Consider the following 13,729-nt stretch of genomic DNA (forward strand, 5'->3'; position numbering starts at 1 on the left):
GTTTGGAAGTGCTAGGCTTTCATGCTGAAATGCTTTCCTTTCTTTCACTAAACTCAAGCCTACTGTGTTTGTTTCATCATATGAGATTATTTATGGCTTAAACACTGCAATAAGTCCAAACACAATAAATAAAATGTTAAAATACAATCTTTTATTCATTATACAAAATCAAAACTCATTGATCACTATTTGCCCTGTAGGTCTTGCCAAATAATTGCCCAGAACCAGAACTGCATTGTTAGAATCACACAGTCGTGTGGAAAGTGGTGCGTTCTAAGCCTTCTCCAGATGAATGCTTTTTGCATATGTGTTCTGCAACATATTGATGCAATATTATTAGTGAATTAGTACTGAACTGCTTATGCATCAGTCTGCTTTCTTAGTCTTGCTGTCTAAGACGCCCAAACCTATGTAATAAGGAAAGCTACAGGATTTCTGAAGAAAGCTGTGGGACATGCACCTGTTGAGAATGAAGCAATGTGTCCACCCTGTCTGTAGGCACTGAAAGCAGGAGAGTACTGAAAGCAGAATGGTGTACAACTGCCTCAGTCATGAATGTGTAAAAAACAGGATCTCTGTAGAGGCCCTAACTCTCCTTGGGTGGAGAAAATTGTGCGATTTGCACAATTTGCTTCCTCCTTCCATCTGCTTGCACCTGGGAGCAGTGGAGGAAAAGACTGGCAGCAGAAACTTAAGCATGAGTGTTCAGAAGTCCCTCTTGGGTACAATGGGAGAGAGCATGTTGTTTTGAACTGAAGCCTGATCGACTCCAGGGAAGGAGCTCAAAGGCACCTTCTTAAGCCTTATGGTCACCTGGGAGCAGCAGCGATAAAGGGAACATTTTCTTATGTGTCCGGTAGCATGGCTGAAGAAAGCCTTGCTGGTATCTAACTTCCTGCAGCAATACTGAGAGACAACTAAACTCTGCACTTGGTGCAGTGCACCTGTTGGTTGCGTTTTGGGGCTCAGTGAGCACAACATATATTTTACTTAATTAAATTATTTAATTTATATGTTATTCTTCCCAAAGGAGCTCAGGGCAGGCTACAATCCCACATTTGGTCCAAGATGTCAAAAAGTTTGGTGTGTTACCTGTCAAAAGCAACACTTATGCAGGTTCTGTAAGCTATAGAGACAATTATGCATATGAAGCAATATATTGTTTAATAAAAGCATTTAGGTGGAAAAATTTGGCCCTGAAATGAAGTTGCAACATAAATAAAACAAGTAGGTGCAGGTTTAAAGTTCTATTGATGTTGGTGGCTCTGAAACATGCCTAACTTCTGGCTGAATTGAAGCCAACTTCTATTTTCATCATTTTTATGTTCCAAAATGGTACTTAAACTTCAGCTCTTTGAGCCGATTCCCATGTACGTTTGCACATCCATCTTAATGTATGGTTACTATTCAATGACTATGAGCTGTTTTCAGTGGTTAAGTATACAGTAAAAATGCATAAATACCCATTTAGTGCTGTAAATCAGACCTAGGTAAAGGTAAAGGGACCCCTGACCGTTAAGTGCAGTCACGAACGACTCTGGGGTTGCGGCACTCATCTCGCTTTACAGGCCAAGGGAGCCGGCGTTTGTCTACAGACAGTTTTTCAGGGTCATGTGGCCAGCATGACTAAGCTGCTTCTGGTTCAACGGAACACCGAAACCAGAGCAGCGCACGGAAACGCCGTTTACCTTCCTGCCAGAGTGGAACCTACTTATCTACTTGCACTTTGACATGTTTTCAAACTGCTAGGTTGGCAGGAGCAGAGACCGAGCAACGGCAGCTCACCCCATAACAAAGATTCGAACCGCCGACATTCTGATCGGCAAGTCCTAGGCTCTGTGGTTTAGACCGCAGCACCACCCGCATCCAAAATCAGACCTAGTGGGCAGCAAATGTGTTAGGAAATTATATCCTGCCAGTTTTTTTAACTCTGAAAAGAACCTTTTTGCAACAATAAAAACTACTTAGAAAATTATGGGAATGAAACCAGAACCAACTTGGTTGTAAACCATTGCAGTGGTTTGTTCTTTCAGATAAATGGTGATCAACTGATATTTCAATTTTTGAGGTAACAAAGTTAAAGAAGCACCAACAAGATTTGTTCCTTGCCATTGCAAGATGACTTACTTTTTTTTTTTACAAATTTTTCATACACACTTGGCATCGGCTGATGTGTGTTCGGATGAGTCCAGCCTTGAGTGTATCTGCTGAAGGGGAGTGTTGAAATTGATTGTCAATGGTGGTAAGCCAGAAACTGTATTTGTTTGCAAAGTAATGGCAGGTTCCCTGAGCACCGTTGCATTCGATGAATGGTGTTGCTCGGAAGTCTTCCAAACAGCTACCTGGAGACACGAGTGACTGTCCACCACCTTCGGCACCAGCTGCAGTGTGCTAGGAGAGACCAGGTAGGAGGCTCAAATACAAGATAAGAGAAGTATATACAGTGGTACCTCGGGTTACATACGCTTCAGGTTACAGACTCCACTTACCCAGCAATAGTACCTCGGGTTAAGAACTTTGCTTCAGGATAAGAACAGAAATCGTGCTTCAGCAGCGTGGTGGCAGTGGGAGGCCCCATTAGCTAAAGTGGTGCTTCAGGTTAAGCAGAGTTTCAGGTTAAGAACGGACCTCCGGAATGAATTAAGTACTTAACCAGAGGTACCACTGTAATCTGTACTAGCACCATCATTGACTTGAGTGACTGGTTCTACAGGACTCTTTTTTTTGTCCCCTACACTTCTAACGTCTATATGAAACTGCAGAGTGAGAACAGATATTTAGGGGGGTGACACCACCCTCTTAATTGGAGTCAGGTAAAATTGTAGAAGTGCTGAATCTAGAATCAATAATGGACTAGATAAAAGCTGATAAAATGAAACCCAATCCAGAAAAAATGAAGAGATTCTCTCAGTAGGTAGCCCATCTGGTCAGGGTCCAGTCCTCTCTCTTGCAACTGAATGAATAAAACAACGATAAAGGCCACCAACAAAGGGGGGGGGGCGGCGACAACACATCTGCACAAGCAAATTGTATCTGAACACATTTGCAGATACACTTTACCAAGGGAAATTCCTCCTAGTGCTTCTTGAAAAATCTGCTTGAGCCTACTCTGTGGGAACTGGAAGAGATGTAGTTGCAAGACCTTTCTTCATTAAGTATTGAGATAAATTTCCCTTAATATACAGAATTATTAAGAATGAGTCAGCAACCAATATACCAATATACTTCAGCGTTGTGAGAATCAGTGTGAGAAAGCTGTAAGATCTGGCCCTTCCTCTTGCTATGAAAATGCGTTTAAAACGTATCACGTCACCTGGTGACTGGCATAGCTCATGGGGAAGACTAGTCCGCCGTTGCCCCCCTTCAAGCAGTTTCCCTGTCTTCCTGTGCATTTCTGACTGCAATTCAAGGAAATGATGTTAACAGTGTTAACTGTGATCTCAAGCCAAAGAGGGCTTTCAGAGTATCCCACACAAATACAGAAGATCTGGTGAGGCCCTTCTTCAGGTTCTTGAGATCTGATGCCAGAATCCAGGGATGGGTGAAAAGTCCAGGGCTAGAAGAAGCCAGGCATGCCTTTCCTGTGTTTTCCATTTACTGAAGATGGCAGCACTTTTTTCTACTGGGGACAAAGGGGCTGAAAGTTCAATTCTCTGCTGTCTGGTGGAAAAATATACTCCTAGAATTGTCTAAAATAAAAATAAATAAAAATAAATTGTGAGGAACTAAGAAGATCTTCAAAGGAACTTCCATTGCTTGGAATTCCTTCTTGGCACCCAACTTCCTGCTAATAGAACAAAAGTGGCTTTGCTGTTCACCTGGATTCTGCCTGCAGAATGTGGGAACCTCTCCTTGATTTCTCACAGTGCCAAAAATGGGTCATCTCTGGTTGCACCCCATTTGAAGGGGGGGCAGGAGCGGTAAATGCCCCCTTAACTTTGCATGTAGTTGCAGATGTTTTTGCTCCCTAGCCAGCTGTGTTTGGATACATCAATAGCAGAATTCTCGGCATGTGAAGGTATTGAATTGTACTGCTCCTGTTTTTATTCTCTGGTATTTATTGGAATTTATTCAGATTTATCCTGCTGTTCTGATTTTTATATGGTTTACTTTCTGCTATTATATATTTACATATCTTCCTGAACTGACTTTCATAAGAGGTGAGTTATAAAAATAATTAAACAAGTAAAATAAGAATCAAAGGGGGCTGGGGAACTCCTATATTTTAGATGCACATAAAAGTTACTGAGGGAGAAATTGAGATGTTCAGATTTCAGCATATTCGAATCAGCAAAATCTGGGAAATGCTAAGATAAATCATAACTCTATAGCTGAAGTTCACTGTAGCCCTTGGAATATATGTACATGATTTAAACGTGATATCTTCTTGGACGCAAGCTATACTTAGCATTTTAGGTAAGTTATAGTACTTTGATTCATTTGTCACATTCCTGTATATGTGGGTTATGATCCACGCCATGAAAAGCAGCTCAGTACGAACCCTTTTCTACCATGTACTCCACAAAAGGCACTCTCAATTATAGTAATATTTTTTATCACCATAGCAGAGAACTTGGGCAAATTGTTATCTTTAGATGCCTCAGGGGTCACGTCAGCAACTTTTGGTTTCCAGTTTGGTTTTAACATTGCTATTGGTATTATTATTATTATTATTATTATTATTATTATTATTATTATTATTATTATTTCTACCCTGCCCATCTGGCTGAGTGAGAATCTCTTTCTTCCACTCAAACACTGAATGTTTCTGCCCCTTCTCGTTCCTGCTTGGAAGAGCTGCTTCTTGCTGTGCCAACTTCCAAAGTGCACTTACTGCACAGGTTAGTTGGCTGTCAAGTGGGAAGGGAAGGCATGCATGAAGGCAAGATACAGAGGTATATTTTAAAATCTTTGTTTCACAATCAAGAAAAGAAGCAAATACCATGAGGAAGGAATAGCCGATCCACAAGCTGCGCCATCCTTCAGGACAGTGTGGAATAGTGACATCTTGGCTGTGAATGGCTATGGCAACAGCCGGCGCTTCACAGACGGAGCAACGGCTGATATAAGGCCGGATTTCTTCTTCTTGCACAGGCATCATTGGAAGAGGGGCTGTTGTTGAGAGCCAATAAGACTTATCATTGCGACTTGCATAATAGCAGACGTCCCCAGGATTGCAGTAAAGAAAAGGCATAGTGCTGAATCGAGTCAAACATGAACCAGCAAGACCTGAAAAAGTAAAACACAAACCTTCATTAGTTCTGGTTTTAGATAATACATTTATGGTTCTAGCCAAAGGCCATGACAAACTTGTAGCAATAGTTTTTGGCATCTGTCTCTCTCAAGAGAAAATGGAGTGCACCTCTGGGAGTAAAGTCAAACCACTGCATTGGCAGCAGCAAAGGGACCTCCCTTGGGAACAAGCCTGGGCAGTGGGTGTGGAGAGGTCCTGGGCTGCCCAGATGACAAGACCCCTCCTTGGCCTCACTGATGGGGTCCAAAGGAAAGCAGAGCAGTACGTTTGGTTGGCTAAAGGAGTTGCCAGAAGGAGGCATGCAAGGCACCATCCAATGGCCTTAGGGACTGCACTCTGGATTTTTGCAGGGTTTATTCTTTAGCCTTTTCTTCTCCCGAAGATATTCCACAAGGCAGCAGAGGGTTAGTATCAGAGTAGTCCTTCTAGATGGGCTCCCTTCCCAGACTGACAAGCCCCACCTGCCCCTCACTTTCCTCTACAGCATGTGCAGAAACTGCTTTCTTGACTATTGGACCAACTATTGGTCTTGTCTGCTCAATCCACCAGAGCCTGTCTTTGAATGCAGGGGAAGTCCCTAACTCACTGAGAGTTTGAGACGCATCAGCTCCCCTCACCTGGTTTAGCTGACCAGGCAAAGGCATCTCTCTGGCATTGTGGCCACTGTCCCATGCTGACAGCTTCTAGGAGCCACAGGTGAGAGCTGAGTGCAGGGTGGGGATGAAAGGTAGGCAAACTAACCCAGAAGGAGCATGATGTGTCCCCAGCAGAGGTACTACACCTCCCCCAACAGCCCATATAATAGTATTAATAAAATAATCCTGAACATACATCCATAATATAAGCCAACATCCATGATGTAAGAGAGAAGATACCAGAGACACCAACAAGCTTAAATCTATCTTGATTTAAAATTAAACCTCAAAATCACTAAAACAACAGAGCAATTTTATCTAGCTCCTTTTTCCTGATTCCCTCCCCCTGGCAGTACAAACAAGGGCCACTCTCTGCCAGGGTGTACCTGCTTGCTTATGTGAACAAAGTTTTCAGGAAGTGATCTCTTGGGTCTCTGTGTAAGGGGCAGACTAACAGATAACGAGTGATGCCTTCCACCTGAGGTTGACCACAAATACAAAGTCTGTCTCTGGGATCTTGTTATAGTGGTCACCAAGACTGCAGTGGGCATCAGCTGGAAATGCGGCTCAATAAAGGCATTTTTTAAGGACCCTGGCTAGATTTTTAACTATTTTTTGTGCTTTTATCTTGCATTTTTATCTTGTGAACTGCTCTGAGATCTTCTGATGAAGGGTGGCATATAAATATAGTAAGTAATAAGTAATAAATTAGAGTTTGGTCAGATAACTAGCTCTGAAATGTTCCGTGCTCTGGAGCAGATACTAACAAGAAAATACTTGTTTCTAATTAGTTGCAGGACCTCTTGGATTCTCTCCAGAAGAGCCAAAACCTTCATTAGTGTCTCTCTGTAATTTGTTCTGAAAGTTTAACTCTCAGGTAGGTTCATTACAACTAGAACAGAGGCCAACAGAAACCTTAAGAGGCTGGGGGAGGCCCTTCATAATACTTTAATTGCTAAGCAAAACCCCAGTTTCAAAGAGTACATTTTTCAATTCACCACTTCTGAAATCACTATGATCTAATGGATTCTACTGGTTTCTGGTGCTCTAATTCCGGATACTTTATTCTGAGTCCATATCTAAAGACTTCAAAGTTCTTGGCCACATGATTTTAATGATACTTTTCTGGTCTCTGGATTCTAAAGAAGTAAGAGTGTTATGAGTGATTCTGGTAAGATCATTTCTGCTATGCCAGGTGTTGGTGCAATTCTATTAGGTTAGGTACACCCCACACATTCAAAGCACCCCTCCCAAATAATCCTAGGAACTGTAGTTTGTTAAAGGTGCTGGGATTTGTTGCATTGTGAACTACAATGCCCAGGATTCCTGAAGGAGAAGGTGTGCTTTGAATGCATAGTGTTTCTGCAGCCTAACTGTTGCACATCCGTATTTGCACTCCATTAGATGGCACCTGCAGATGAGAATAGCAACAAATGCAGACAAGCCATTTCCATTTGCCCCTCATTTCTGCCCTCTTCTGAATGGTGCAATGGCTTTCTGTTAGCAACTTCTGCCAGTGCTGTAATGACACATCCATGCAATTGTGCCATCCTGATGTATTAGCAGTTGAGTGTGCTTTGCTGGAATGCTAATGATGACGCTCCCTCTTGACTGCATTTCTCTTGGTGCAAAACCCCCAAGGGGGGAGGGAATTAATCTGTGGTTTGCTGTTAGCTCTTCAACAGTCTTATCCCCAAAGAGGATCATCACCCTGTTTTCAAATAAACAGGGTGATGATCCTCTTTGGGGATAAGACTGTTGAAGAGCTAACAGCAAACCACAGACTAAAAAAGAATTCCACATAGTTGCCCTTTCTCTTTTCTCCCATCTTTCTTGAACCATTACATCTGCCGCTGTTTTAAGAAGAAAGAATTTTTATTTTAGTCCAAGAAAAATTGTGTGGACAAGTCATAAAAACATACTGAAAATCAGAATGAAGCATTATACCAGTATAAACAGTATAATACCACTTGCATTTAAGAAGGGATTGAAACTACTGGCATGTTGAAAGCACTTACACATACTACTGGGCTTTGTGCTAAGAATGTTGCTTTCTCGAATTATTAAACTGAATAGGACAGAAAAGCCAAGTCTCTCTGATAGATCTGTGGTTTTCTCCTTTCTCTGTATTATGTATGATAAATTTATGCTTGTACCTAACATCTCAAAATAGCTTTTCTTCATCCACATATGTAATTTCTATCAGTTGCCTGAAAATTATTGGTTAGGTTTAAAATGCAGTTTGTTTTTGTTTTTACAAAACCATGTGAAGAATGCTCAGCTCATAAATGCATACCTAGATCCTGATTGTGTGCCTTATCTTGTCCTTCAAAGTAGAGCAAGCTGTATCCACTCCAGAGTTTGCTCATGCCCACTGGACACATGGGCTCTTGATCCGCCTGGCTGTGCTTCACCAAAAGATATCCCATATTGATGCTGCGGCCGGGCATACCTGGCAGCCCAGGAGTACCTGGGTCACCAGCTGCACCTGTGGAGAGGAAAAGGGAACTTAAATGTTGCAGGAAGTAAACTGACTTAAAGGTTTCACTGCTTATGGAAAGAATTCCATAGGAATCTCCATCTGCTCAGTGCTGAATAATCCAGGAGAAGAGGTTAGGTGTTCACAGCTACTAAGCTGAAGCCATTTTTACAGCAGCTCTGACATCCGATGATAAAAGTGTTTGCTTTATGTGCATATAAACCCTCCTTAGTGTCACCTGACATCATGTAGTCCTCTTCTACCCTTTTGGCCTGTAGGGCTGGGTGCTGTGTGGCTGAATATTCTGATGTCAGTAGCTCTTATCATCTTGCAAGTTTTCCATATGCCAGGAGTTTAAGTGGGGAACAGTAACAGAATGACTCTTACTCTCTTGCCACAACTTTGAACTGAAGTGTGGCAGTTTTGGCAGGGTGGGTGGGTGGGCTATATCTCCCACAGCTCCATGTCAACAAATTACATTTTGATTTCATTCTGCCCTGTTACGCTATCCAATTCTATTGCAAAGCACAAGATCTTCACTGCATGCATTGTGGTCTTCCATGCTGGAGTTGTCCCTAAATGAAGCTGACAACAAAGGGGTTCACCACTTTGTGTTTCCTTTTCAGGGAGGTACAGGGGCGCCCCCATGGTTAGGAATGGGAACTGTGAGCCAGGCAGTGTAGGATAAACTGAAATGCATTTGTTTGGGATTTATTCTTAAATCCAGGTACTTCTAAAGCTATAAACTGAAAATGGGGCCCCTTTTGTTTAGGAGAGAAGGTGGAACGCCTCATCCAAAATGATGCCCTGCTGCTCAACTACTAACAAAGTAAACTTTTTATTTTTAGAATGACTGTTTCCCCCTCATGTGCAATTTTTTTTTGCAGATTTGGTTAACAATCAAGGCTGCGATCCACTGCCACTTACCTAGGAATAACGTCTGAGTACACATGCATAAAATTGTGCTAAAAACTCATATAATTAGTTGATGTAAATTTATTTTCAAATGAGCGAAGGGGGGGGGGGAGACCCAGGACCAGTATTTACCTTCAAAGCCCCCTGGGCCCTGCAGTCCTGTTCTCCCTTGATCACCTCTGAAGCCTGGAGCTGCAGGTATTCCCCCTCTTCCTTGCAGTCCTTGTTTACCCATGGGGCCTCTAGAACCTTGAAAATAAATTTAAAAAGAATCATAATCCATACCATGTTGTAAGATTTTCATGAGGAACAGAGTCCATTCAAGCTCTCTGAATACTAGATGTGCAGATATGAAGCCCAGATAGTCATGTTTTTATGAAGAAGTCAGGAGCAAAGTGACTTGCATGCAGAAATGGTTGAATAAGGATGGAGTAGGCACATATTATTTGAAGGAAGAGGAAACCATCCTATTCAGGCCTCTTGGTCATCAACAAGAGCAATGCACCTATGGCAAATACCTCTGACTGCAATTATGGCATACATGTTTGGAATGAGGGTGGAATTGCCTACAGATTTCAGTCTTATCAGGGACAGGGATAGGCGATACAGCTGTACCAGAATGGGATCTGGAGAAAGAAGAAAAGATTGGATGTGTTTTATTTGTCTAAAGCTCAGCAGGTCAGGTCAGAAAGTACTGGGCATCATTTCCGAAGCTTGGCATGCCAGCAAATCAACACTAAGCTTGAGTCATGAGCGGCCAGTTATCACATAATGATCCGTCCCCTCTCAGGGAGGTACTTCTGGAATGACTCCAAAGTGGCAGAAATATGAAAAGTATTGGTACAGAGTTGTACATTCATGGGGAGTTTTCAGTTAGGTTCTCCAAGGTCACCAACTAAATTTCTGTGAGCCCCTGCCCTGATTTGGATAATTACTGCATGAGCCTTCTTCATTAAAATTCCAATTTATTGGGAGAAAATGTTATATGCAAAACAGGATTGGGCCATGAAAAACAGCCTTAACTCACTCAGGCCATTTTGCATATCCATGTTCCTACCTGGAGATCCTGGTGGGCCTTGAGGACCCATCTCACCCAACGTGCCAGGAAGCCCTCTGTTTCCAGGGGCACCTGGGCTCCCTTGTTCTGAAACCAGTTTAGGAAGGACAGGAGGCAGTCCAGGGGAACCTGGAGGTCCCTGAAATCCTGAAAGTTAAAAATGCACAATAAAGTAACAGACAGAATATTCCACTTGCCTTGGGCGCTTTTTCTCATTAGTTGACCCAGGAGCTCATTGCTCATGTTCGAAAGCAGTGTTTGAAACCCCCATTGTTCAAGGCGCATTTTGTGACAGGGAATTTCTTCAGCGTGGGCCGTTTCTGAGCTCCGGGCGCAGTACTGTGCCTAAGATTTCAGATCAAAACTGCAGAGTGGAAGGAAAGGAGGACCATTTTCTGCCTCCTCACTTCCAGCTACTCTCTGAAGATTGAAGAAGAGAGAGACCCTCTGAAGAATATTAAGGGGGTGGGCAGGGGAAGGACTAGACCATGTGAAAAATGAAATAATACTTTAACTGCAGTTCATTCATTTTCAGCTTTGTATTCTTGTTATAAAAAGTGTGCCTAGACATTCTGTAGTTGTGCCCATACCTTAGGTTTAAAGTGCCATTTAGCTCCTAGCTTTCATATCTCAGTTTCCAACACTGGTTAGAAGCAGTGGTGGTGTCACGGCAGACTTGGACATGGAGTTCAGCAGAGTAAGTAGGAGGCCTTTAAACCAGAATCTATGTCAGATTTCCTCAAACATGGCCCTCCAGATGTTCTGAGACTACAGTTCCCATCATCCCTGACCACTGGTCCTGCTAGCTAGGGATCAAGGGAGTTGTAGGCCAAAAACATCTGGAGGGCCGAGTTTGAGGAAGCCTGACATAGATTCTGATCTATGTTAAAAACTGGCCCAGAGGAGAAGCACACAGTGGCAGAGCAGTGGGATCTCTCCTCCCAGGAGAGCACTGGTCATTATGCTGTGTCCAAACCCTCTGTTGCCTCCTGCCAATGGAGAGCCTGATTCCTCTGGCCCTGTGGCTCCTTCGTGCCAATGTGAATCTCTGGTGGGAAGAGCAGAACAAGGTGACATTGGTAGACTATGTGGAACCTCTCTGGTGAGCCTACCATCTCCTAACTCAATCCCTAGCTTCCTGTACCCCTTCTTTGACTGTTTGTTAAATTGTAAAATTAAGGCCCCAGGTTAGAATTGATCCATGGCTGACCTCACAGTTACTATTTTTTTATTACCTTCCTATTAGACCAGGAAAGGGATGCGGGTGGCGCTGTGGGTTACTCCACAGAGCCTAGGACCTGCCGATCAGAAGGTCAGCGGTTCGAACCCCCGCAACGGGGTGAGCTCCCGTTGCTCGGTCCCTGCTCCTGCCAACCTAGCAGTTCCAAAGCACGTCAAAGTGCAAGTAGATAAATAGGTACCACTCTGGCAGGAAGGTAAATGGCGTTTCCGTGTGCTGCTCTGGTTCGCCAGAAGCGGCTTAGTCATGCTGGCCACATGACCCAGAAGCTGTATGCCGGCTCCTTCAGCCAATAAAGCAAGATGAGCGCCGCAACCCCGGAGTCGGCCACGACTGCACCTAATGGTCAGGGGTCCCTTTACCTTTATTAGACCAGGAAGGGAAGGACTTTGTAAACCAGTTACATAGACATCCTGACCCTGAGAGTGCAAAATTGTTTTTTTTTAGTGTTTGCTTTGTTTTCATTTTTATCATTAACAACCACCACCCTCCCTTGATGTCAGGCATTCAAACAGTTGCCTCTCGCCTTAGCAACCAGGGATCTTTCAAATCCCCCAAAGACCTCAATTCCCTAGACAGAAACCTTCCTCCCCTCTTCTCTTTCTTTTCTTCACCATCACTTGCTGTTGCACTACATCACACCTGAGCCTCACAGAAATAAGGGCAGAGAGTGACTGCCTGCTCCTCTCTGGCAATCCTTTTTCTCCCCCTCAGTCTCAGCTCTTCCGAGGGAAGCCCTTCTCCTACTCTTCCTTAGCTTCACAGGGCAGCCCACTTATCTCCTTCTGCATCATCCTGACACTCCTAACACCTTGACAGCTGCTGCTTCATTTGTCTCTTCTTTTTTGTCCCTAACTCTGTCATTCCAGCCTGTCATCTGGGGATTTAGCCAGTCTTTATCCTCGCTCGCTCGCTCGCTCCCTCCCTCCCTCATTCTTTCCTTCCAAGCTTGACCATGTCTCCCTTTCTTGGGAAGATCTGATCTCTCCCCCCACCCCTTGCTGTACTCTGGTCTTCTGCCTTGGCTGTCTCACCTCAAAACCTCCTTTCCCTTTTCCCTCACTCACTCTTCATAGACCTCCAGCAGATCTAACATGACCCTCCAGGCCTCCCCATTTGGCCCGTGAAACAGTTTTCAGGAAGCCCTACCCACCTGCCCCTTAGCTGACATCATAGAAGGCATCAGGTGGGGGACAGAAAGGGGCGGGACTTCAAAGGTGCAACTGAAAGCTCCCACTTGTTCCTCTGAAGCAGCAAGGTGCACCTTCAATGCTCCAGCCTGTCTTCCATCAGCTGGATGGAAAGGCATTTCTTCTTCAAACAATGCTGATTACTTTGTTGCTGTCAGGCCAAGCTGTTTTAATTTCTGGTTCCAAATGTGTTTTGATGTATTTTTATTATTGTTTCTAACTTGTTTGTTTTTATTACTTTGTATTTATAATGTTGGTTTCAAATGCTGTAAGTTGCCTTGTACCTTGATTTTGCAGCCTCCAGTTGCTCCTGTTTCCCACCCTCCCGCCCCTTAAGGTTTCATTCCTTGACCTTGCTATGGACCATGGTTGGTCACCGTTGAGGGGCCTGGTAGGATTTTTTTCCACTTGGCAAATTGGCACCGGCCACTTGGTTTTTCGCCTACGTCGTAGCAAATGGTCACAACTTTCTTGGTATTGGCAGTTAGGCATTGGTATCGTTATGTAGATGGAAGAGGGGAGGAAGCGCCATCACCTGCCCCACATATTGAAGGGTAGTCCGATAAAGGATTCCGGGGGGCGTGGCCCTGTCTGAAGCCTATGGAGGTGAGGCCCTAAGGCACACCCCCGAGCGGTGACCCCGGGGGAGTTCCTAGTTGATGTGCATCAGCAGGACTCCCCCTACTGGTGGTAACCCTTCCCGGACTTCAAGCGGACGGGCTGAAGCCAGATATAGTCGGTTAGGACAAATGCCTAAGCCAATACCGTTCATCACCTGTAACCAACAAAGTTGTGGCCTTATTTAGCCCATTAACCTTAATAATTGTGTCATGTGTCTTTATTTCCACGGGGGGGGGGGGGACTCGTCACGCAAATAGCTATATAAAAAATAAACCTGAGGAGGCTGGAAGAAGAAGCCTTTGAAGGTGCACTCCCACCCGCTGATCAGCTGATTGTGG

General features: G+C 43.9%; 1 protein-coding gene across 1 annotated transcript in view; it reads right to left on the bottom strand.

Annotated features, from left to right (window-relative positions):
- Positions 1-1,397: 1,397 nt before the first annotated feature.
- COL4A2 (collagen type IV alpha 2 chain) overlaps positions 1,398-13,729 on the bottom strand; it is a 178,708-nt gene continuing 166,376 nt past the window's right edge. The window contains exons 43-47 of the mRNA XM_081905934.1: positions 10,341-10,487; positions 9,416-9,532; positions 8,186-8,377; positions 4,943-5,229; positions 1,398-2,391 (exon numbers count right to left, since the gene is read on the bottom strand). Of these exons, the coding sequence (XP_081762060.1) occupies positions 2,137-2,391; positions 4,943-5,229; positions 8,186-8,377; positions 9,416-9,532; positions 10,341-10,487 (998 nt within the window). The 3' untranslated portion in view covers positions 1,398-2,136. The remainder of the gene's footprint in view (positions 2,392-4,942; positions 5,230-8,185; positions 8,378-9,415; positions 9,533-10,340; positions 10,488-13,729) is intronic.

Source organism: Podarcis melisellensis, assembly GCF_964234715.1.
Source record: "Podarcis melisellensis genome assembly, chromosome: 3".
Classification (NCBI taxonomy): Eukaryota; Metazoa; Chordata; class Lepidosauria; order Squamata; family Lacertidae; genus Podarcis; species Podarcis melisellensis.